The 25,276-nt window shown below is 40.4% G+C and overlaps 2 protein-coding genes and 1 pseudogene across 5 annotated transcripts in view; 1 reads left to right on the top strand and 2 right to left on the bottom strand.

Annotated features, from left to right (window-relative positions):
- LOC111323588 (fibroblast growth factor receptor 2) overlaps positions 1-10,015 on the top strand; it is a 20,438-nt gene extending 10,423 nt beyond the window's left edge. For 2 of the 4 annotated variants that reach the window (XM_088741315.1, XM_088741316.1), the window contains exons 3-16: positions 683-1,003; positions 1,530-1,808; positions 2,216-2,527; positions 3,028-3,315; positions 3,801-4,018; positions 4,632-4,854; positions 5,284-5,394; positions 5,566-5,756; positions 5,967-6,089; positions 6,610-6,683; positions 7,046-7,086; positions 7,216-7,312; positions 8,098-8,197; positions 8,590-10,015. In XM_088741315.1, coding sequence (XP_088597441.1) covers positions 683-1,003; positions 1,530-1,808; positions 2,216-2,527; positions 3,028-3,315; positions 3,801-4,018; positions 4,632-4,854; positions 5,284-5,394; positions 5,566-5,756; positions 5,967-6,089; positions 6,610-6,683; positions 7,046-7,086; positions 7,216-7,312; positions 8,098-8,197; positions 8,590-8,661 — 2,450 coding nt within the window. In that variant the 3' untranslated portion in view covers positions 8,662-10,015. The remainder of the gene's footprint in view (positions 1-682; positions 1,004-1,529; positions 1,809-2,215; positions 2,528-3,027; positions 3,316-3,800; positions 4,019-4,631; positions 4,855-5,283; positions 5,395-5,565; positions 5,757-5,966; positions 6,090-6,609; positions 6,684-7,045; positions 7,087-7,215; positions 7,313-8,097; positions 8,198-8,589) is intronic. The other 2 variants (XM_088741313.1, XM_088741314.1) reach the window with 1 other exon arrangement.
- On the bottom strand, positions 9,552-12,031 carry LOC148719403 (uncharacterized; annotated as a pseudogene).
- On the bottom strand, positions 11,991-25,177 carry LOC111323586 (ankyrin and armadillo repeat-containing protein). Its single transcript, XM_088741310.1, has 9 exons — positions 22,347-25,177; positions 20,848-21,003; positions 20,065-20,346; positions 19,097-19,341; positions 17,920-18,069; positions 16,380-16,839; positions 16,049-16,289; positions 13,289-13,341; positions 11,991-12,609 (listed from the first exon to the last, which is right to left on the bottom strand). Exons 1-9 carry the CDS (start codon positions 24,829-24,831, stop codon positions 12,350-12,352), a joined length of 4,332 nt encoding a protein of 1,443 aa, XP_088597436.1. The 5' UTR covers positions 24,832-25,177; the 3' UTR covers positions 11,991-12,349.
- Positions 25,178-25,276: the final 99 nt, after the last annotated feature.

Below are 25,276 nucleotides of genomic sequence, written 5' to 3'. Positions count from 1 at the left end.
AAGATTTAGTTATGCGACGGTGTTTAAGTGTTTGGGCGAAACTAAATCGAAGTGCGAAAACAATAAGAATGATTAAGAACTAACCGTCTCTCCACCTTTTTTCCCAGTTTCTTTCCACGTATCTTAGCCGAGACGTTTGCGCTCTGTGCAGTAATTGAATGGCTGGGACAGGTTAAAGAAAATATGTTAAGAAAAATTAATGTTTAAAACAAATGTTTATGAACGATTCAAGCGTTTAACTCATGCAAACGCTGTTTCTTATAATATATTGCTCACTAGTCTCTCAAAAGGACTGGAACTAGGCTATTTTTGAAAAGCGAAGACTGGTTCGAGGGTTTTTATGGTTTTAAAATTATCTGGTCCCAGTCTTCCGTTACGAAAGTCCTTGAGTCAATTCTCCGATCAGCAACTTCTTTAAATTACAAAACAGAGGTATGAAACTCGGTTGAGAACCATCTTCTCACCAAACTCGAGCAATGTCTTCCGTTGCGGGTACCAGTCTCTCTCAAACCTAATCTCCCTCCGATTATCAAAACTTCAAAGTCGATTTTAACTCCCGGGTAAGAGCTATTTATCTTGTTTATTCTATATCTTGCATTAACTAAAATACGGCTTCTTTTCCTCGTCACTACATCGTGCATGCGTAATCATTTTTTTTTTTTTTTTGATATTTCAATCACAGATGCAACCAGTGAAGCGTCGGGAATTACAACAAGAGAAGGCAAAAATGTCACTTTACCATGTAAGACGTCCAACGGCCAATCTGGAATCTGGTACAAGACTGTTTGGTATAAAGGCTTAGATAAAGTGATTTTTATCAGAAATGGAGGCCACTTTATCATATACTCTCAAAGGAAACACCCAATAACTGTGGTTGACAAGGAATCCATTCGTCTCGACTATGTTGATCGTTATGATCACGGAAATTACTCGTGCAGAGCGCTGTATTTAGACGGAAGTGATCTTAAAAACGTTCAACAAAACGTGACACTTCTTGTGAAAGGTTAGTTCTTTTATCTTGCTAGCCGCAAGTCATAATATCAAAATAAACGTTTTCGCTAGTTTGGCTAGTTTGTGATTATTTATCAATAAAATAATTTACTTTTAGTAGTAAAAAGTCATCAAATTACAAAACTGATCGAAAAAAAGCCTCACAAAACAACTGTAGCATTTTATATAACCAGGAATTTATAGATTCCTTGTGTGATTATTGTAAACCAAAACCAAATTTATTATAACAGGCCAAACAGATCAAAGGTAGATTATTGCCAGTTGGAAACGAGAACCCCTAACAAAATAAAGCTAGGTGGTTCTAACATGGAAAATCCGTCGCAAATTATAAAGTTGAGATTTGTGTCAATTTTGCCTCTTATTGTCTAATTGTTTGGCGCAATTGTTCACGTCCAATAAGAGTGCAGTGAAGCTAAGGCGGTGAAAGTCTGGACTACAATGAACATTCAGTTGAAAATTGCAATTATGGTCAATCGATAGGCCATTCCTACTTTTAACATGTCAGCGGTATCTTTCAGCTCGTCCACTGATAAGCACCAAAAGCCCAAGAATTCAAAACCTGACCCATAATGCATCAAAACCAAACTTGGCGCTTGACTGCACCGTCAATGCATTCCCTAAAGCTGATGCGACGTGGCAGAAAATTGATGGACAGCTGCCAAAGAGCAGGATTAAACAGGAAAGCAATGGGACTTTGGTGATACATGAAGCTTCTGCAGAGGACAGTGGAACATATCAATGTTCAGCGGTCAACGAACTTGGAAGAGACCAGTTGAATTTCACTGTCGCCGTTTTTGGTATGATAGAGCATCTTAAGCTTATTTATTTACCTGTCAGTCCATGCATTACGAATAGCCGTTTTTCATCTGTTTCATGCAGTTTGGAAATTCAAAACTAATTGTAAGGACGCTATACATGAAGTAGTTCACTAAGTTAGTAATGTATCCATAAAATTTTTTTGCATATGTGAATTTAAGCGATCTTCCTGATGGAATCAAAATTTTTTTCTCTTGAAGGAAATCGTACCTAGTTCATTTTGACTTGAAAATTGATGAAAATGTCTTTTTCGGATTCTTATCAGCTCGGGTTTGAACACAAAATGTGCTCTACATTTATATCCTCTTTTGTAAGGCAAGACGGACTCTGTCTTTTATACCAAACAAAAGTCGTTCATGTTTTACGTTTCCTCCGTTTTCGTTTTCAGAACCACCTCGAATATTCGGGAAAAAAAAGTTCCACGCTAACGTGGACGAAACAGCCGAGTTGATTTGTGAGTCGCGCGGAAATCCTAGTCTGTCTTTTTCATGGACTTGGAGAAACAGTAAAAACAAAACTTTTAGTATTGCCCAGGGCGAAGAACTCAGTGGATACAGCATGACAACGAAACACGGTACTGCAACGAGTCAAAGCATTCTTAAAATAACCACGGTCAAAGAAGAGTCTTGGACACTATACACCTGCGAAGCTGTAAATGCTCTGGGTCGATCTTCGGCTAACATTTCTTTGTCCGGAAAAAGTAAGTCCATTCTTTATTTATTATTATTATTTTTTTCATATAAAATAGGAATCTTTATTTAAAATCACCAAAACTATTTACAAAAGTTTGATAAAAACCCTAAAAATCGAAAAACACATTAAACTTTCCATCAGAAGCTAAGAAAAACACACCGTCTACGTTTACTTCTCGAGCTTTTCGATAATAATAAAGATGATAATAATAATAATGATAATAAAAATGATTAGAGTGATAACAATGATAACAGTAGTCCTATTAATAAGATCCTAACAAATGGCACCCTCTGAACTTTGAATATTATTGTTTATAATATAAAGCGATAAAGGTAAAAGGTAATGACAGCTTATGGGTCGCAAGGCCCATCCAGCGGCTGTTTTTGACAACGCACAAGAGTGTTAAAATTTCACTCTCATAACTATGAGGACCAGGAAAGATAATTTTTCCATTAGATCAGCTCTATTATTTTTCTTATCTTTATCTATTTATTCATTTTTGTACAGCTCGTCCAGAAAGTCCGACAATAATCTCCGTGGAAACCACGGATCGAGAAGCTTTGGTCACGTGGACATTTAACGATGATGGTGGCCTGGAACTGAATGCCTTAATACTCCAGTACAGAAAGGGTGAAGAAGAGTGGAATGAAATCCAGATTAGACCCCCAAACAAAAACAAGTACACCATCATGTATCTCGATCCAGACACAAACTACAACTTCCGTATCTTGGCGACCAACGACCTAGGCACCAGTACTCCTAGTTCAAACTATTTTGCCAAAACAAAGAAAACGGGTAAGAAGACGTCTTTCAACTAGAAAAAAAGCATCCGTTTTTTCAAGTCTTTGTCAGCTTTAGAATTCCTGTGACCAAACTGGTCAGTGACGCATTATGACGTAATAAGAGGTTCAAAACTAGTTTCAGGGGTTAAAAAAGCAGAATATGTTGTTCTCACGTGACGTCACATTGATCACTACAACAATAGACAAGAGGCCCAGCTGACCTGGATTCGATTTCATTATCTCGTATCCCGGGTCGATTGAGGTTTTCCAGTTTTGCTCCTTCCACCAAAAAAATTCTCCAAATTCAAATTCAACCTGGAAAACTTGAACCAGGAGCCACCTTTAGTTTGTGAATGTACAAAACCCTCTTAAAATTCAAAATGTCAATTTTAGCTTTGCAAGATCTGTCATACAGACTTTGCTTGTCTGTCAACTCAGTTAACTTTGAAATTGTTTTGATTTTTTTATTATGAATCTCAATTTCGTTTTCTCCTCCAGAATCTAACACTGATGCACATACCAATAAAGGGTTTGCAGCACTCACTGAAAATATGACAGCGTTGGTGGGCGGGGTCGGAGGAGGTTTCCTGGCCATCATGTTGGGTATTATTGCAATCTTCTGCTTCTTTAAGAAGATGCACAAGAATAACACCCCAGGGAATACGCCATCGAACAGCCGGCCTACAAGTCAGCAGGAACCAGCCGAAATGACCGCGGTAAGGCCCAGGATTTTTCATGAGACAATGCATTTGGGGGCTTAATGAGTCGTTAAGAACTACAGTGTTCAAAACTATTCATGCTCTCTTCAAGAGACATGGACAGACGGTTAGCGCTGGGCTTTGGGACGAGATGTGCAGGTTCGAGGGTTCTATACCTGACCTTTCTCCGCCCATGAGTATATAAATCAGTACTGGCGAACCACAAAGGACGCCTGACAAAATGCCTAGGTATGAATGGGGGGTGGGGGGCTGCGATGGACCTGCATACTACCCAGGGGGAGTAGAAGGTCTCCTTGCCACTACATACTACGAGTACAGACTTCGCCTGGTCTTGTTAAACACCCGATTCAAGGCTGTGTTTTAAGAAAAAGTGAAGGAAGCCCACTGCTCTGAAACTGAAATGCAGGGTGCCCAGCATATGCTTTTATATGAAAAAACTAAAATCCCCTAGTCGCCCAAGAGCAAAAGTAAGGCTACAGGGGCCACCGGGCGCCGCTAGATCACAGCCCTACCCGTGTTTTTGTCGCTCATCTTTCGATCTGTATTCGACCCAAACGGTAGGTAGTCATAGGCTCATCATTAAATACTTTTCTATGACTTTTTTGTTTAGCTATTAGGCCATACCATTCCAAATATACCCCAACCTCAGCCAAATGTGGAGCAAGGAGCTTCAGTGACCCAGCTATCAAACAACCCCTGGGAATTCCCGCGGAACAGAGTTGACCTACAGCTAGTACTGGGATCGGGTGCATTTGGCGTGGTTATGAAAGCACAAGCACAGGGCATTAAAGGATGTGTGGGAAAAATGTACGTCGCGGTTAAAATTGTGAAAGGTAAGTAGACAAGTACATTAAAATGATTCATGTGTCAACAAGCTCCCCATGCAGCAAAGAGAGTAAAAAAAAAAAAAAAAAATCAGGATCAGTGGGAGGGGGAGGAAAGAAAATAGAGGGCCTTAACACCAACATTTCCCGATCTTCCAATCATATAAAAACGCGTAATTTGCAAAGTCTGAGGCTAAGCTCTGACCACTATAAGCTTTTGATTTGCTTTGGGATCCACCAAGATTTTGATTGTTTTCAGCCTAAACGAGTGGTCTCTTTCCCCGCTTTTCTTATCCAAAGCTTCACTCCTGCAAGTATGTAAAAAAAAGATGTGAGAAATTGTTTCAGTTACGAATATGGAAATTTTTTTTCAACTTTATTCTCCCTTGCTAAAATCCAACCAACTCAACTAACTTACTGCATTTATTTTTTCAATAGAAAGCGACAGTGAGACGGCCAGAAGAGATTTGCTAGCGGAGCTGGAACTCCTCAAGCTTATTGAACCACACCCAAATGTTATTGGCCTACTAGGATGTTGCACTAGACAAGGTTCGTTTGACATAACAAACGCTTGTGAACCACACGACATCTCCTCCACCTTAACCAATCTCTTGAGCTTCTCGCTACCTGTTTTTATTTCGCATCAAGAACTCTACTACAAGCACATAGAATGATGCCTAACTAAATATTGTTCTTGTTTTTTTTTCTTTTACCTCACAGAGCCTTTAATGGTTATAGTAGAATTCTGTGCTTATGGCGATCTTCAGAGTTACCTGCGTCACTGCCGTGGAGTAGAAGACAAATATTACCAAGATTTGTACAAAGTTCCCATTGAAAAGCTCGGTTCTAGGGATCTTTTGTCATTTGCGATACAGACTGCAAGAGGCATGGCTCATCTGGCTGCCATGAAGGTATTATCGTCTCAGCTTTCAGTTTTAATCTTTTAATGTGAAAGAGCTTTACAGGCAACTGATTTCTGAGCTTGAAGATTAAGAGTGAGCTATGTTTACAATCATATTTTATCAGCCTAAGGAGGAGTGTTGAAATAAAGGTGACCAGGTACATGCCAATCGAAGGGCTATTACCCATAATTCCACTGACTGGACCGATCACTTTTACAGGTTGTTCACAGAGATCTCGCGGCCAGAAATGTTCTTATTGACGAACACAAAGTTTGTAAGGTGGCTGACTTTGGCTTCGCTAGGGACATTTACGTAGAAAACCATTACACAAGAAAAACACAAGTGAGTTATTTATGGTTATGATTGTGATCAAATTTTGAACTCAGTGGCATGCTGATGAATATGTCAATGAATGAAGGTAGGTAGACTTTTGACCAGTCCTGGTCGGAGACGTTATGGCATGATGTCTAGTGCGCCATCTTCCGAGGAGTCTAGGTTCAAGGACCTCGAGTCCTGGCAGGGGTTCTGCAAATATTTCGTGAAATCTCTCATTGTCTCTCACATGCAAGAAACGTGAGTGCCTAGAGAAACTGACAGCTGGTTGGGGTGTAACCTGCGCTGAACCAGATAACAAGCGGTTGCAGAAATGAGCACGAAGTCTCATAAATGGACTTAGATTGAGAAATGAACATTTTAGTAGAAGGGTAGCCGTCCGAGAACTCATAACGCACTATGAACATCTTCTCCCAACCTCCCCGCGCTGTTATTCATTCGGTTTTTTTTTTTTTTTTTTTTTTTCATCAAACGAGCTCTCTGGAGTTGTCAAAGCCTCTGTTTTTTATCTATATATTCATTTTTATAGGGAGGACGATTTCCAATTAAATGGATGGCTATAGAATCATTATTAGATGGGGTATCCACAACAAAAAGTGATGTGTAAGTAAATTTTACGACTGTGATAATCTGCATGTCTTTGAAGGCTGCCCCTTTACTGCAATTTTCAAGAAATCGCAAAAGCTTTCCTTGAATTTACTGTCCAATAACATCCTGAATAGGCCGAATACTGTAAACTAGGCAGAACCAATTGACTTTTCGTTTAAAATACATTTTGAAAATTATCACGCCTGGTTTTAATTGACTCTTAAAAGGCTCTAACTTCAGACTGTCGGATTTTCGCGACCATTATTCGGCGACTGTAGCTGAGCTCAAGATTTACCGTCTTTCTCAATCTCTCTCCAATACTATTTTAAATTTGAAACGATTTTTTTAATTATCTTTTTACCTTTCGTCTCATTTAGGTGGTCTTTTGGCGTCGTTCTCTGGGAAATCGTCACGTTAGGTAAGATTTCGCAGGATTCTACTTTCATGTAAACGCATTGGCTAATACTTAGTCAAGTGAAATTTAACCAAACAACTCCAGCTGATAATTGATATAGAAATTATTTCGCTTGAATGATTCCTTCAACAGGTGCATCACCGTATCCAGGGATGAACTCACAGGAAGTAATCAACTTTCTTCAAGATTCATACAGAATGGATAGGCCTAAACACTGCTCTGAAGATTTGTAAGTGCCTCCTTGTTCCCAACAGAGCCCTTAACCAAGGCTAAACACGTTTACTTCTATTCTTTTGCGCTAAAATCGTTGGGTTAATTGACACGTTCGATCCTCAATGTGCAGCTGACTTGGGTAATTTCGTAGAGAGAGAGAGGGAGTTCGAATCACTGAATTTCTATCCGACTACAAATTAAATTTTCTCCAAAATGGCGACTGAAAATGGGAGACAGTGATTTTGTAACAGGAAAAATTTTCAAATTATTGTCGAAAGTAAGGCTAGGATTGCATTGGATTTGCTTTACCATATACTGCGACTGGTTTAGAAATATTGTGTCCTGATAACCTTCGCGAGAAACTGAAACACGGTTTCCCGCGCTTTAGGCAATTTACTATTTTATACTTTCAACTGATTTCTGATTGGCTCTCATGATATTTACCTTAACTCTGATCCGATTGGATGCAGTGATTGCTCTATATTGGGTTTTTTGACATTCAGTCGAACTGCACTCGAATCAGACTACGCGGGAATATTACACCGTACACCAAAACTGTATACATCCAGTTATTATTTCAGCCAGAATATAAATTTTATAAGAATTCCTTTGTGTGGTAGTATACATCACAGTCCCAGTCATTTTCTTTTGCAAACCTTCGGTCGGTTTTTTCAAGTTGAACGGTCGAATGTGATGGTCATAGAAACGGCTTAAGGCAAATAACTTGGGATAACCAGCTATCTTTCCGGAACAATACTTTTCGCTCCTCCAAAAGCTCACACTTGTCTATTGCCCCTTCAGGTACATCCTCATGATGGATTGCTGGCAAGTGGCCCCACAGCGGAGGCCAACATTCGTAGAGTTGTCTCAGCATCTCAGCAAAATGTTCAGCGATGAAAAGGTAGGTTTAATTCATAAAAGTCCTTCTGACCAGTGTTGATGTCATGTTGTTATCGTAAACTATGTTGTTTAATCAAAAACCTCTCCTTGACTGTGTCGGTAAACCTATAGCTACTCTATACACTCATTAAATCGCGCCGTTAGGTTATCGGCGTAATTACCCACGTGAGATGTTGAAACTCACAATGGAAACATCCCAAGTAAGTTCTTACGCCACATAGATGAATACAAAGACCTATATATACTGTTCATTGCTTAATTGCCTGATCTAAATTTTGGTGGCATTGAATTCTCCAATTTTCTTTTTTTTTTTTTTTTTGTCGGATCAATTCTTCAGCTGCTTTCTTCTTTGCCTCACCCCAATTTAAGATTTTTGTCCTTATCATCTCCTAGGAATACGTAAACATGGCCACATACGAAGACAATATGTACGTCAATTTTGACGGCTCCTCCCTCACAGTGTAGCTACCTCAAGTCCACTGACACCTGTACGTACATGATTATTGATTGATTGCTGTCAATCATCTTTTCACTTGTCGTAGGAGTATATTGACATGCGAATGTACGAGGACCACTTGTACATCAATTTCGACAAGGCTTCTGGGACACTAACATCCAAGTCGGGAAGTACGCAGAATCCTTGTGAATCACCATTGTGACAAGAAATAAAGAAATAGCTAAATAGATCTTCCTCTCTCCATCTGTAAACGAACTCTTCAGAAAATCATAACAACAACAACAAAAGATCATTGGAGGAAGAACGTGGTTTCGAAAGTTGCGGGCGGGTATGAAGAATGCGGTTTGTCATTCTACGAGACTCGCCGACACTAGGATAGTCAACTAGGCATGTACAATTTTAGATAGTAATTTTGTCCCAAACGTGCATCTCGTCGGCAATTTAGAACTTGGGAAATTAGGCACAGCCACAACACAGATTACCTAACATCGATGGTATCTTCAAAAGAATTATCTTATCAAACAATGGGTGTAAGTGATACTATGACATTTTCTTGTGTTGAATTTTTTCCCTAATCTAAAAATTTAACACCAGTGTGGTTCGCATTTTCTTCGGACTCAATTTGGTTAAAATATGCGAAAAGGGAACACTCAAATTAAAAAAATCTCAATGAAAGAAAAATTTCTAATCACAGTAACCTATTCTATAGTCTTAAGGTAGTTTCTGTAAGGGGTATGAGTGAAAGTCACTTTGTCGTTTCCGGTGTTTTGGATAGCGCGCCCAAGTTAATATCGTACATAATCACAGACATGACGTCACTGATTTTGCCAAAGTTAAACTTGCATTAAAACAAATACTTCTCTTCAAAGGTTTTGAGAATACGATAACATGGAATATATACAAAGCAAAGGAATAGTTATGTTTATTTAAGACAGAAGCTAAATAATTATTAGGGGCTGTAAATCGAGAAATGTGGGCGCCTCCGAAAAGTTATCCAACCGAAAAGTGCATGATACAAGTCAGTTATGGAAATGTTTCCCTTGAGCGTCTTTCAACGTTCTTGATCCATTAGGGATCTTTAAAACTAGAGTAACATTGTTTACTGTCGCGTTTTAGCGACGAGACATAACATTTGTCTCATTTACTTGCAACAAATGTTCATAGCTAAAACAAATTTCATTGTAAGAATACTCGACGAGCTGAGATAGTACGTTCAAAATTTGATCCCTAATTACATATTTAGGAAGACATTTCGAATTCTAGGGATTTTATCGGTCAGTTTTGTTATAAAAAACACTTTATGAAGACTCAGCTTAATAAAGTCATTGCATTATTTCACAATAAACCGTTACCAAGGTTCAATGATGGATTTTCCGACCGCGTTCCTAGGTTATTTATTGCTTGGTTGACTAATTGCTGCGCGTTGCACCGGGCAAGTTCAATCCAGGCTTTTTCTTTTTCCCACTCCTAAGAGTGCGTGAAGAAAAGTGACCCTGGGCACACGTTTTTAGACCAGTAGGGGTGAAAAAGTCAAGAGTTGTGAATAAAATATAGCAAGGCAAAGACAAAACTGAGTGTTATATAACAAGAGCCGTCGATATGCTCCGACATATGCAAGAGTTATTAAAAGTTGCAACGTCAGTAACGAAGCCAGAAGGTGCAAAAGATTGCAGCAGCCTTGCAGGATAGGCTTGTTTCAAGCATGCCAGCGTTCAATTTTCATTTGTGGAAATGGTTCGCTGTTTCCTTAGATTTTGGAAGCAAGGGTAAGTTGGGTAGAGTCTCCTGCATCTATTAATTAGTTAATTTGGTTGGGCAGCGGACGTTCAAAGAACCCACTCATGAGATTACTGTGATGTGGTCTGGCCTGTTTACTGGGAATTGGGGGGAGGAGGCATCTTCAAATAAGTTTGCTTCGATTGCTTGTAAACTGCTGATGCAGTCTGGCCAAAATCCCCCGAACAGTGTTGTGATGCGCATTTGATCATATCCACATGTTAATTTGCGCAATATGAATATTAAATTGTTATTATTAAATATTATATATACAAGGCTAAAAAGTTAAAAAAGGTTACAGGTTTTTAACTTTTTAGCCTTCCATATATAATATTTCTTATTAAGCGAACATTATGGACATTATTATCGCAGAGAAATCAACTGAATGCTACATTCTAATCAGGCAGCACAGGGCGAAAACCGTAACCTGTGAGCCATGGAGTAAAAAATAAATGTACATTAACTAATCCCAAAAGGCTTTTCCGTTATGTCTAAGTTCCTCCTTCTAACAGGAACTCAAACTGCCACCTTGAAAGTCCGGGCAATATTCAGCGTGCCCGAGAGCACTGCCCTCTGCATCTTTCGCAGTACGTCTGTGCTTCTGCCACCCACCAGCTCGCGCATCATGACATCCAGCTCCCGTGACCACCCCCCGAGGGCATCCATAATGATGTTATATTGCTTCACCTCGTAGCCTGGGAACTGCTGCCTTAGTTCCCAGCGAAGGGGTCCGTCCTTCAGTGTCTTCTCTTCATCCTTTGTTGTCCGATTGTTGACCCACGGGAAGCTCATTTCCAGCATCACAACTCTCTTGCACATATGATTTACAATGCGTGCATCCACCCTATTGCATCTGACCTCTTGTTGATCAGCATATATAGGGACATCCCAATAAGCTTTAACATTCTCTGACTCATACACGAGCTTCGGCTTGTCGGGCGTGTACCAGGGTGGTATCTCGTCTATAAATCCCTCATCATACAACAGTTCGTAAAACAGTACCTTCAGTGCTGCGTCGTGTGTAAAGAGATACTTGCTCTGGGCCAGCGCACTGCATCCTGACAAGATATGAGCCACACTCTCTGGAGCCTTGCCGCATAATCTGCACCTCACCTCGCCTTCCCCGCTTGTGTGAGTCTTCTGACTCGTGTATACTCGCGTTGGCAATAGCTGCTCGTATAGCTCGACGAGTCCAGCCACTGTGTGTGATGAGCAGTTCTTCCACTCTGTGAGCCACCAGAAACACCCATCGGCACTCAAACTCTCATCCTCCAGCCTAATAGTCACTAGGCGCCCTTGCCATCGTTGGTTTCTGATCTCGTCCTCTAACTTCTCAATTTGGCACCTCCGCACCTCTTTCTTGATCCCTTGCGCGTGTTCCAAATCCAACTCCAGCTACAACTTCTCCGCGCACTTAGCCGCTTCTTTAAAAATTGACCTACGCCCCATGGACATTATTATTATTATTATTATTATTATTATTATTATTATTATTATTATTATTATTATTATTAGAGCACGACAATGGCAGACAATGGTCAGCTGGGACGAGACAAAGAAATCGGCCGATTGGAATTTTATTTGGCGAAATACTAATGCCATGAATATATTTTGACTTCGTAATTCAATCAGTTAGCACTATGACCTGACAATTTAATTTGTGCGTAGTGAAAAAGACTTAATATTCGCTAAGGGGTGGGGTGGGGGAGTCTTACTACTAGTTTTGGTGCAAATTTCCTTCGTACACCCTTAAGCAGACTCCTGTCTAAACTAACACGGCAGAGTTATATTTTGAAAAAGTCCATGAAAACGCGTGGCGCACACGCCATATCTGACAACTGCGATAATGGCGGCCACAGCAGCAATTCTTCCAGTCATGCCACCGTCAATTCAGTGTCACTGAAGTCCCCCACTATGTGGTCAAGAACTCTTACTGGAAAATCCTTTTTCAAGAGTAGGCCTGGACGTTAGTAATTTAGATCGCCACATCTCTGCTGCTCCAAAAGCGCTTCTCAGGTGCGACGACTCAGAGCGAGGCAACATAGCTCTGACAATGCCAGCCTTTACTTGATTGCGATAGCTGTTTACAACCACTGGTGCCGAGGCCACTCTCTTTATGTCTTGGTGTCGAGAGCGTCGGAAAGAGCCCATGCTTTGAGTTGTGCGAGGCCTGCGTTTTCCTAAAGGAAAAAAAGGCGTTTTTAAGACATCTGTTCAGTAATTTTTGGCTACGGTGTGAAACCCCGATATAACAAAGTACCAGGGGGCCTCATAAACGCATCTTGGTTTACATAGTTTGCTACACAGGAGCACCACTGCATTTCCTCCGGTGCAAAATCTTTTCTGCATATTTTTCTGAGAACTAAGCAAACGGTCTGATCAGGCAAACTAAAAATGAAGCTGACAAACCCACGCAATAACAGAACAGTGATTGGTGTGCAAAGCGTTTCTTCCAGAGATTTACATGAATCAGAAAAATGGTGTCTCGGTGCTGGTGCCAAAGCAATAGTTTGAAGGTGAATCCGCAAAATTTCCTTACAGACTGGCGGGTTTATTTCATCACAAACTGAACCTCTCAGACGACTCTGGAGCTGTGAATTGAAACCAAGCATATGATTGCCTTCTACATGTACTTTCACCAAAATAATATTCCAGTATCTAGAACTAGCGCCGTATCCGATGACTCAAATTACTAAATGAGTTAGTAAACAATGTTGGGGGAATTTCCTAGCCTACACGTCAGTTTTGTCATGGCCCTTTAGGTTTGTAAGTATATTGAAAACCTCCAGCTCTCTTGGAAAAGGTTGACACGAACACAAATAGTCTGAGAGACATATCCTATTAAGAACGCAGACTTACTTTCTTCAGGTGGTAATCTCTGTGGTACTGGAGGCCCTCCATGGATCTCCAAACTTTCGTAAAAGAAAATCAAATAAAATTACTGGTGAATTTTCATATTGTAATTAACAAAATGAAGAAACTGCGGCAAAGAAGGGTGCACTTGTTCCCATGATACCAACGTTGTAAAACTACACGACGTAGCGAAGTATCTTGGGTAGTTTTTAAGTAATATATCGCTCTCAAACTTGTGAGCATAACTAATGATATGGCGTTTTTTCCAGTACTGTCAATGGAATTCCGGTATCTGCACTATGTCAAAAAAAAAAAAAAAAAAAAAAAAAAGGAAGGGAATATTTGATCTGAGCATGGCATTCTTAATAAAAGAAACGTGAGTAGGGTATTGTTTTGAAGAATTACAGTTACTTCCTACCTTCGCGGGTGTCCTTAGGGAAAATATTCGTACGCGCGCTAGTTTTAAGAAAATCCTTACAAATTATACCTCAAAACAAAGCTTCATAAATGCAGTTTACGATGAGAATATAATTTAGGCGATTTTTTCATATAGAAAGTGTCAGGAGCCGGTACGGCGTGAAACGACCGAGGGTCCTTCTACTGAATTTATCGGGTATCGGATCCCGCGTTACGAAAAAAAATGGCTGCACAGTCTCATTCACAAGGCATCAATCAACAAAACTGTGTCAGACTTTTTCGACATTCTGATTGGTTGTCTAGATATTCCCATCAAAAGTTGTTGTAGCGAAAAATATGCGAAACGTGTTGCGTAAATGGACACCACGTAAAAAATATTTCAAATATCTAAATTTCCTGACACAGTTTTGTTTGTCATCATTTAAGGAATGTTTTGGCGAAATTTCGCGAAAATCGGTCAAATCCACATACCCTATAAATTCGCTCAAAGTGGATGTATTCCTCTCAAAATCAAACGCGAGATTTTAGCTTCTAAAGGTTTGTAAACAACTAGCGCCACACCAGGAGATTAGGGAGTTTAAGCAAATCACTACGGCTGGCGCTGCTACGGCTACCATGGTTGACGAGGCTTGGGGAGAGTACGTCGCCGTAGCCCGCCAAAATTCAACTTTAAGCAACGCGAACTACAAACCTAGTACGGCTGAGAAGTTTAAAACCAATAAGCGTCTTCGCGGTAGTTTTTGCACGTCAAAAAACTCAAAATGACTTCGTTCAAAGAGACGAGGGATTCCGACGTTTGGAAAAAAAAATTGTAAGCGATCCTGTGCACAGTGAATTAAAATATTTAAGCTTACGTGTTGTAAAATTGCCAGTTTGGAGCTTATAAACACGAAAGCAACGTTTCTACACGGTCCTTCATAACCCTCGTCATTCCTCGGCTTCAGCTATTTGAATTTCAAGTAGTCTTTAAGGTTTGAAAAGGAAAGTTAGACTTTCTACTTATGTATTTCTCCTGGCGTTCGCTGCGTTCTCCATGTGCACACTGCTTCGATCCTTCGACAAACCCGGCTCCAAAAATAAAGGCAGATTCACTCGGTAAGGGACAGCAAGTTTGATAAATATTCACGACAAGCTATTTTTAAAGATGTTAAGTGTAGTTCAATAGTTAAAGTTGCTCAGGAGAATGTATAAAGCGAAGAAAGAAGCGAGATAAGTTCACGTACCACAGACTACGCCGAAACCTTCCCACTCGCGTAGAAGGATTTCCCGCTACGGCTGGATGGGAACCACTGACATGCGCAATGACTCGTTTCTGGACAATTTTACTTCCGGTAGCCGTAGCAGCGCCAGCCGTAGTGATTTGCTTAAACTCCCTATTATCTCGCCTCCTGAAACCGCAAACCACTGAGAAGACGAGACCTCCTGGCGCCAAATGACAACGGATCAAGATTTTCCCGCGAAAAGTATCGCGTAGCAGTCACGTTTTTTTATCTTGCTCTGTTGCTCGTTTAGTAATGGACAAAGTCGGCGAAGGAAAAACCCGCGGCAGAAAGAGTAAATCTGTCGCATTCTTCTTTTACTCCATCGGTCTCGTCAGATTCCGATGAAGAGTCTTGTTTACAACTTTCTGTGCTGTTGACATTAATTTTTAAGGTGCTAGCCCCAAGGATGATCGAATGCTGCCGATCTTCAGCAGATGCCGAGCTTGTCGAAGGCTCCTGGCCAAACCAAGAGTCTTTGTCGCTTTCAGCAAGGAAATTTTTTGGACAAAATGCTGCCATTTCTCTCTTTTTGTGGCTGTTATTTTTTCTTTTTCTTTACCCAAGGACTCCTCTCTAATTTTGAGTTATGTTTTTTTATCCATGAGAAAAGACTTTCCACGAGCAGATAACTTCCACGTGTGAATTTTGTCAAGTGCGCGATGTAAACAAAATATGCAAACGACATGAAATTGCCGCGAACATTCGCCCATTTACGAGATTATGGGCCTGATTACATGAGCCGAGCTGGCCCGGTTAGCCGGGCTTTCTTTTGTTTTCACGCTTTGGCGAACACCAAAACAAAAGAAATCAGCCCGGCTAACAGGGCCAGCCCGGCTCATGTAATCAGGCCCTATGACACCTTCCTGATTTATGAACTTTTATTTGAAAATACATTTTTCTAAATAAGTCGGACGCTTTTTGAGATTTTTAATTTTTTTTTCTGTAAACGTGAGTTAAAATGTCTAACTTTAATCTAGTCCAAATAAAAACAAAAACGATTTTTTTCGGCCTCTGAAGGTAGGAAGTAACCTTTAGAACCCAAACCCAACCCTTGGTATTATAAACAGCAGGATACGAAGTGACATACCTAGCGGAGGGCAGTCCGACCATCTTGGTCTGCCTCCACTCGTCCATAAACTCCATGGATACCTTCCCGTTACCAAGGTTATCCACCAGTGACTCCAGCAGACCCGGAGTATTACGACATGCCTGCAACATCAGACGGGAAGCCGTGCGGTCGAACGACAGGTATCCTAGGGCAACCGCAGCGCTGCTACGGACTTCTTCGTTTGGTGAGGAGAGATTGGTGAGGAGTGCCTCCACTGAACCTGAAGAGCACAAAGGAAAATAAAAAAAAATTAGGTGTAAAATATAGAATATTTAGAGTCGGTCACTGTTAGCTAAAGGGTTAAACCTACCGGCTGTGATAAGTGCCGCAGGAACACCAGCACGTGTGTGACCGAGGCTGGCTGTCAAACTGGCGGCGAGTATCTGCGTACTGTGTTGATCAGAACTGAGCAAGCACACTAGTAATTCCACGCCTCGTGCTGTTAGCTTCACCTGATCACTATCAATCACACGTGCCAGGACTATGATCTGAAAAGCTGCGTGGGCCTGGTAAAGTTCGTTCTCAGACCCCAAGAATTCCTCAAAAGCCTTCAGCGAGATTCCTCCAGCGTTCTTAATGGCGTACTGCTGCGAGGTGTTGTTGTAGGCGAAAGTAGCCAGCGCCATACCAGCCTTAAGGCGAACTGTTTCTTCTTTGTTGGTGAGATGATGAAGGAGCTCAACTACGCGGAATTTCGTCTGTTCTGCCAAAAGCTTCTGGGTTTGCGGGTTATTCAGAACGACTTTTCCCAACGTTATGGCCACTTCAACCTGTGAACAAAAAGGTGGCATAAACGTCTCAGTCTGTCACATTTTCAAAAAGTTAGTAATCTGAATCTAGAAACAGGATAATTTGGTAATGTCACTGACTGAGTCGATAACGTAAATTTGCCAAAAAAAAAAAGAGTTTCGAAAGCTAAGAAACTCGTCACGATAACCAATTTATACTATCAACTTAGATGACAAACCAAATTATCTTGTAATAACACCCAAAGAATGATATCCCCTTTATTCATGAATCTAAAACAGCTCAGAATACACCAATCTCAACACTCGTGTTCCTCAATCCACATCCATGAACCAATGATAGCTCAGAGACTTACTAAACTAGCCAATCACAGCTGAACATTAAACAGGGTGCGCCAAAACTTATGTCCGATTGTCCGAGACAGGTTGAAAGTTAGTTTGGACATGTAAACCTTTGATATAACTTGTCCGTGGGCCAAGCACATTTATATTGAGGAAAAATCAGTGTTTTTACAAAGACACAGGTCTCAGGGGCGTAGCCAGGATTTTTCAAAGGGGGGGGGGGGGGGGGGTCACAGAGGCTACTCACCATTTACACCGCTGCTCTCCCGCGTGTATCAGCGGGCTCAGTCGTATTATCGCGGCATGAAGGCCCATATCAATGGCTTTTGCGGCCAAGATATTGTGAAGGCGTTTTCGCCACCTGAATATTGTAGGTTGTTTGCTCTAAAGAAGACCTACCAAGGGGGGGTCACGGGCACCCCAGGACCCTCCCCTGGCTACGCCCTTGGGTCTAGGGCTGAAAGACTTTGACCCAGATTCTACAATTGATCAGCAGGTCTTCTTATTGTTTGGCATGCAAAAACTGCATGCAAAACTAGAACCAATCATGACTTGGTATTTTCCCGCACTTTAGGCAGCTTGCTTTTTTCTCTTTGATTACTCATTGACTCCTGGTGACATCCTCCTATTCTGATCGGCTATTGTAAAAACTTCGGTTTTGCTTTTGCGATTGACATCAATATTGACAACAGTCGTTCCCAGGACTACCCCTCACCAGGACGATCAGAGCACACTGAAAATTGAAATGCGCTAAAAACCAACCTGAATAAGCGGCTTTCTTGAGGTGCGCAGAAGATGCACGAGAGTAACAAGAGCTTCCGCGTTTGTAATTTCAAGCTGAGTGGATTTGTTAGATTGATGAGCCACGCCAACACACAGGATACCCAACACGCGGATCACCATCAACAGAACCTGGAACAGAAACACATCAGCCTTGAAGACTAAAACATTTCAGAACCATTTTTTTGTATATTAAGTTAACATTGCTTCCCTGTGTATCTTACTCTCGTTATTTACCAGCACTAAAAAAATGGATTCAGAAAAAATCGAAAAAGCTGGCCGAACGTTACCTATTCTATTAACACATTTCACGAGTAAAAATAAACTCTATTTTTCAACGAGTGGTATGTAGCCATAATCGCGATGAACAACTCTCCCAGAGCTGGCTATCATTCGAATCCAAAGAGCTACTCAGATTTTTCTCAGATTTTACTCAGATTTTTCTCTTTTCCCGTGACACTATTGACAAATTTTTAAGTTGTCTTTGACAACAAAGAAAAGAAGAAGTATATGTGCACGATCCTTCGCAGTAAAGCACTATTTGAGCAATAGTGAAAATCAGACCTGAAAAAAATTTCAGGCCTGTACGGGATTCGAACCACTGACCTCTGCGATACTAGTGCAGACCGCAGTTCAGACATATGTTTCATATGTTTGTTGTTGTTTGATTTATCTTCTACGGGTTTATGTCGAATTAATTTGATGGCCTGCTCCCAGTTGGCTTGTTAGCTCAATTGGTAGAGCGCTGCACTAGTATCGTAGAGGTCAGTGGTTCGAATCCCGTACAGGCCTGAAATTTTTTTCAGGTCTGATTTTCACTATTGCTCAAATAGTGCTTTACTGCGAAGGATCGTGCACATATACGTTTCATAACCGCAGTTCATACATATGTTTCATATGTTTGTTGTTGTTAAAAGAAGAAGTACCTGTTTTTCGGCAAAGTCCGTCGAGTAAAAAAAAAACTCGAAGAAAAAAAGTGAGTGCGCCTCACTCAACTCCCAATGGGTCTGTGCGGCGTGCTAACTTCAGTTTTTTTCCTTTTTTTTTTTTTTTTTTCACTCGTTTTTTTTTAGCATACTAGCGCGATGGACTTCGCCGAAAAGTGGCGAATTTTCAATGTCTTTTGACAACATCAGGAGGATATTTCACTGTAACTAACCTTCTCAGAAGTCTTCTGAGACCTCAAGAGCCTCACAAGAGGCTGTATTCCTCCTCCAGTGACAATCTTGTTCTGGTTTTCAATGTTCTCTGTAGTCAATGCAATAATAGCCATTCCAGCAATAAACTGTAGAGTCTCTGACTTAAGCATGAGCATATCAACCAGGATGTTAATTCCAATCATGCTGGCAATACGCTGCCGCTGATGCCGAGTAACGCCAGCCAACGCCCACAGAGCACTGGCACCTGATATTAAAAAAAAAAAAAAAAAAAAAAAAAAAAAAAAAAAAAAGTAAATGGATGAACTTTTGGGGACTTGCCATAGTCTGTCCGCAGGGAGACAATTAATATACGAGGTACGAATTTCAATATGGACATAGAATATTAAAGATGCATTAAACATTGTACGCATACATCTAAAGTAATGTGATGTTTTTGCAGAGACATGAAATGCATAATTATTTTGTCCTATTTATTCAAACACTGATTCATTTATTTTTTGCTTTTTCCATTGTTACAGTTTTTACAGTGAGCTTTTTTACTGCTGAGCAATTGACTGAAGTACACTGTAACCCTTACTTATTCTCAAAATGTAAGGATTCTTTTTAACTACAACTCGTCTGACCATACCCGATGAATCTCTGCTTCTGCTTTGAACAGCAGTTTCACATCATGCTGTTGTTTTGAAATACTCTTTAAGTTCACTGTGCACAACATCTAGTCAAGAACTTTGCCTATATGATGCAATTTTTATTTGCCATTCATAAAGAGAAAGGAGGTCGACATTTGATCACCAAATGAGTAAGTTCACAATACTTGTTAAAACAATATTTTAATAGATGGCAAGGGGGGCAGCTCCACAAACCATGGGCTTATACATATCAGAACAATGACATTTTCAGACTTCTCAGAGTTACATGTACAAAAATCCTTCTTTTTTTAAGTAACAAAATAATATAATGTGCATACCTTGTTCCTTGACTTCAATGGCCCACATTTTCAAGAGTCTAATAAGGGGTCTCTGGGCATCAGCTGCATCAATCTCTTTTTGTGCCTCTGGGTTACTGGTAGCAAGTGATTCTAAGGCACTTGCAGCCTTCACTTGGCAAAGCGTCTTGGTACTCTTTGCTAAAGACACAAGTGGCTTAACAGCTCCTTTGGCTACAACCAGATCTTGGTTTTCCCTATGGTCCTTAGTCAGAGCACTTAGGCATGCTGCTGTGTTGGCTTGAAGATTCTTTGACTTTGTGCCTGAGGTGTAACAATATTGAATATCAATAGCCAAGCTCACCATTGAGTTCTCTGTAGCTCACAAGTAAAGTGTTGCAGTGCAAAATCTAAAGATCAGGGGTTTGATTCCTTTTGGGGGACTTGGATATTTTCAACACCCGATTCTTGAAAAAATGAATAATGTCCTACCTTAAAGTTTAACACTCCTCAAAATAAATGCGTCTCAAGACCATTCTATTAACTGTCCCTGTTTGGAAGCAACAGTTTTTGTTTTCCAGCCCCCGTTAATCTAATAAGTGTAATGGCTTTCTAAATTAACAGAAATCATTTCCAAGAACATTATCTTCTTAGACATGTATAGTCCTGACTGAACAGGATTGCATTCTTGTTCAAATATCCCTTTCCTTTACCTCACTGCATAAAAATGCATACATTTCTACCCAATCCATGCAGTTTCATATCCACACAAACAAAAATTAAACTTGAGCCACAATTTTCCAAATGACAGTGCATTTGTCTTACTTAGAAGTTCTGTAAGGGTGTCCACAGCGCCACTCTGGGCTACAGCTGTCTGGTTGTCATGGCTGCCATCACACAAGACCCTGAGTGCATTTACACAATTCACCAACACATGTTCAAGTTTAGAGTCCAGGAGCACAACAAGCGATTGTATTCCCCCTGACGAAAAAGTTGATTGAAAAATTATGTATACTAAATAATTTATTACCAGACCTGAAGCCTAAAATTCATAAAAAATACCCACAAAAGATTAAGAAATAAACAGATATATGTATTTTACATACTTGAGTGTGCAAACTGCTATAATTATCAAAAACCATGCATGCCTGCTCAATACTTCATTAACCTTTAAACTTCCAACAGTGACTAGTGTCTAGTTTCTCCTTGTAAAATCACCCCTGAATCACACATTAAGGTCATGGGAATACATAAGATGATCATCAACTAAAAGCAGCTCTTGATCATCCAAAAAATTCTCTATGTCAGCACTATGGGAAATGAGAATAGAACAGTATGGAGAATATGTATACTGATGGGTGGGTGTAGAGGGATAACCTGATTTTAATTTTCTTACTGAATATTTTAGAGATGATGGTTTAAATGACATGATATCAATAATGTGTTCAAACAAAAATACAACTTAAAGTAATTTGAAGTCAATCCAATCTGAATTCTTTACACTTCTCCAAAGGTGCAGGTAAGGAGAATTTGTTGAACAATCAGGAGCTTCTTTATACTGTAATGGTTGGTCATTTTCTTTATTCTCATGAGCTTAATGCATGATTTGGGGTGATATTGCAAGAAGTCATTAGATGCCACTAACAGTGTGGTCACTATTGGGTGTCGAAGGGCGATTAGCACTGACAGGATACAATATTCCCTCGACAAAAATATACAGTAGTAATATGACATCCAGAGCTCAACACCAATGGTAGCCCAATAGCCACAGACTAGTATAAATTCAGTTTTGGCTTGTGATTTTCAATTTCCACCGGCCAGTTTGGCTGGTAAACAAACTGAAATTGTCGTAACATTTAAGATGTCATTAGCTCCTTGGCTAGTAAGTTGAAAAGTTAGTGTCGAGCCCTGAACATCTGCCCATGGAGGAAATAATTGTATATCACCTACAATGTACAACAACATGTACCCACAAATATGTTTTCTGATTTAAAAAAAAAAATTGGAAGTTATAGTGAAATTTAATATTTTTAAAATTTTAACTACATGTTAGTATGAATCACCACAATGACCAGCTCCCAGTTGGCTTGTTAGCTCAGTTGGTAGAACACTGCACCGGTATCACAGAGGTCATGGGTTCAAATCCTGTACAGGCCTGAATTTTTGTTTTTTTTTAGGTCTTATTTTCACTACTGCTTAAGTAGTGCTCCTTACTGGAAAGATCATTCTCATATGCATTTCTTTAACCACAGTTCAAATATATGATTTCCATATATTCTTAACGTGTAACTACATGTATTCAGCACTGTATATCCTCATCATACCTTCCTCCGAGATCTTTTCTTGGTTAACATCCAGACAAGCCAAATCACCAAGGATGACTGCAGCACGAGAGTGGATCATGGGAACAGGTGATGCCAGAAGACTGACAACAACAGGAACTGCATCAGCTTTAGACACTTCTACTCTGACCTCAGTGTGACTTCCAATGTTGCACAAAACAGAACAAGCAAGAGATTGCAGCTCCACATTATCAAGTCGTAGAAGATCAACAAGGGCTAGAACACCTCCTGCCGTTAGGATGGATTTCCAGTTGTTTTTTGCTGCAAGAGACAAGACCTCCAAGCATTTAACAGCACTATGTTTCCTCTTGATGTCTTCAGACTTCAACATGCCGACAAGAAGGTCCCACACAGGGATATCATCGTTGTTCCAGCTAATAAAATATTTTAGTGTGTTGGTGTGAAAGTGAAGAGCAGCAAGATGAACAGGCCCATTTCCTTCCTTGTCTATAGAGGTATACTGTGCTCCCTGCTCAATCAGACATTTTACAGCATCTAATGCCCCACTAGAAGCAGCTAAAAGAATTGGAGTGGACTCTAACTCATCAGTAGACTTGAGTTCTAGTAGTTTGGGCTCATGGCGAATTAGATGCAGAAGGCAGTCAACATGGTTGAAAAAAGCAGCATAGTGAACAGACACCCATCCCTGGCTGTCAAACATCATCACGTCAGCTTTGTATGTCATCAAGCACACAAGGCTATCTAGAGCACCACATCTAGCTGCCAAATGCAGTGGACTCACACCCTGAGATGAAATGTTATTATAGCGACGCACATTCACATCAAACCCCATCACCACCAACATGGTAATAATCTGTGGCCTGTTAAACATAGCTGCATGATGAATGAGAGACAGGCCATATGAGTCTTGAGTTGTCAGACGTGATGGTGGCAATCTACGTGTCATGGTGTGAAATATTGAAACCAGTCCTCTCTGTGCACTTGCTTGCAACCCAGCAGGGATCTGTTTGAGTTTCACAGTTCTTTGATAGCCATATCTCTTTTTGAATTGCTCATGAATCTGGAGCTCATGCACAGGAAGTCTTTTGGGTTTCAATTTCACAATTTCATCATAATGTGCATGTATCCATAATGGATGCTTTGGTGATACTGGGTAAAAGGTCTCCAAGTGAATGTTCAGCACAAAATAACTTTTACCATCAATTTCAACTGCTACCATTGGATAGCTTTCCAACATGACTGTGTCTGAGCTCATTATTTTGTTATAAGCATCAGATGCAACATATTCCAGATTTTCTCGCTCGGCAACAACTGCTGTAGAGATTTTCTGTGTGGGTGGTGTTTCACGGACAAAGGAAATTCCACCATGCAAATGAAAATATTTCTCTGAGTGATCAAAGTTTTTACATTTGAATTCGGGTCTCAAGATTAGGGGTGGAAATTCGCGCTCAGTTTTGCACTCTTCAAAAGTGAATGGTGGAAGAAGTTTGTTCACATCTGGAACCTTGCAACGCTTCTTGATTGCAATCAAAAATGGAACCATGAAACTAATAAATTTAAGCAGACATAGCTGTCGTTTTATGTCTGGTTTGAGAAGCAGGGTGTTCCTGATGAACTCTTGATGTACTCCTAACCTTCTCTGTAGCTTTTCATAACTATGAAGATCAATTTTATCTGATTTAACAATGCTTGAAATGTGATAGTTGGCATCTGTCAAGAATATGTTTTGATGTTGATTGACAGCATTTTGGAATAAAGTCAGTTTGAGCGCCAGTTCATCAACGTGCTTCATAAAATGTCTCTTTTCCTCAACAGCATCTAGGTCATCTTTGTTTTCGTCGGGGACGGAATTGTACGCTTCAGTCAGTTCAGGATCTACAGCCAAATCCAAAATACCAGCCTCTGTCCACACAAGTTGCAAGCTCCTCCGGGTTTCTGGCTCTCCAGTTGTTGTATTTAGATTTACAGCCTGCCTCCATCGTTCAGCAAATTTTGTTCTCTTATCTTTTGGGAAGTATGCCCCATGCCAAAGGCTCTTCATCATGTAATCTACATTTGTCAATATCTGACCGATTCGCGTGTCATAGTAAGCTGGTGGAATTTGACATGATGTGCTGCAATCGTAATTCGCTTCCAAAGTTATTGACGGCGTTTGATTCAAAATAAATATTCCCGTGACCAGTTCACGTACGATCTGATGCATTTCTCGCAATTCCAACGGTTCGATCCCCTCTTCTTCGGGAATAAGAATCAAACAGTTGTTGAAATCGCTCGGAATTTGAATCCCAGCGATCAGTCCGCGTGGCGGTTCAACAGAAATCCTTGTGTCTTCGGTCGAAAGCAGCCAGTCGCAGGAGGTATAAGCGAGTGTTTCTTGCAGCTCGTAACGTTCTATTTTGTCGAAATATGTCGCTGCAGCTCTCGCAGCTGTCATCGACGCCATCACATCAGAGGAACTAGAGGTTCTTCGTCGACCGGTTGTAACACTGGAACTCACAGAGGTCATCGCCGAGGTGATTGAAAGAAACGTAAGCCTAAATCAACAACTTGTTAGTAGTAAAAGCTTCTTAAAGTATTACAAATCGACAAGATTTGCACCAGCAAATATCCTTTCGTGTCTTAACCACCACTCGATTATAGAAAACCATTTTCAATACGGAAAGAAGAGATGCCGCGTCGATTATTTTTATTCTCTGTCCAAAATGTTTTTCGAGTATTGTTAGCGCTGACGTAAATCCCCTAACAACGAGCCCAAACAGACGCTAATTGGAATGATTTGTCGCTCATTGTTGCTGTACACTCACCTGGCTGATGCTTCGTTCTGTTTAGTATTTTACATAACCTGCTTCATTATAACTTATTTACATTTTTCCGTGGCAACTCAAACGCTGGACAGTTTAGGCCTGGGAACAAGATCAAATTTGGCGGGAACACTGAACCTCGTTCCGTAT

Source organism: Stylophora pistillata, chromosome 12, assembly GCF_964205215.1.
Source record: "Stylophora pistillata chromosome 12, jaStyPist1.2, whole genome shotgun sequence".
Classification (NCBI taxonomy): domain Eukaryota; kingdom Metazoa; phylum Cnidaria; class Anthozoa; order Scleractinia; family Pocilloporidae; genus Stylophora; species Stylophora pistillata.
Note: the sequence above shows the minus strand (reverse complement) of the source record. Positions and strands in the feature narration are given on the sequence as shown.

Coding starts and splice junctions, on each gene's coding strand:
- LOC111323586 (XM_088741310.1), bottom strand. CDS start 24,831: ATGACCTCTGTGAGTTCCAGTGTTACAACCGGTCGACGAAGAACCTCT. Junction 18,070..19,096: donor CTCAGAAGACTTCTGAGAAG/GTTAGTTACAGT, acceptor TTTCTGTTCCAG/GTTCTGTTGATGGTGATCCG. Junction 13,342..16,048: donor GTCGGACTGCCCTCCGCTAG/GTATGTCACTTC, acceptor CTTTTACGAAAG/TTTGGAGATCCATGGAGGGC.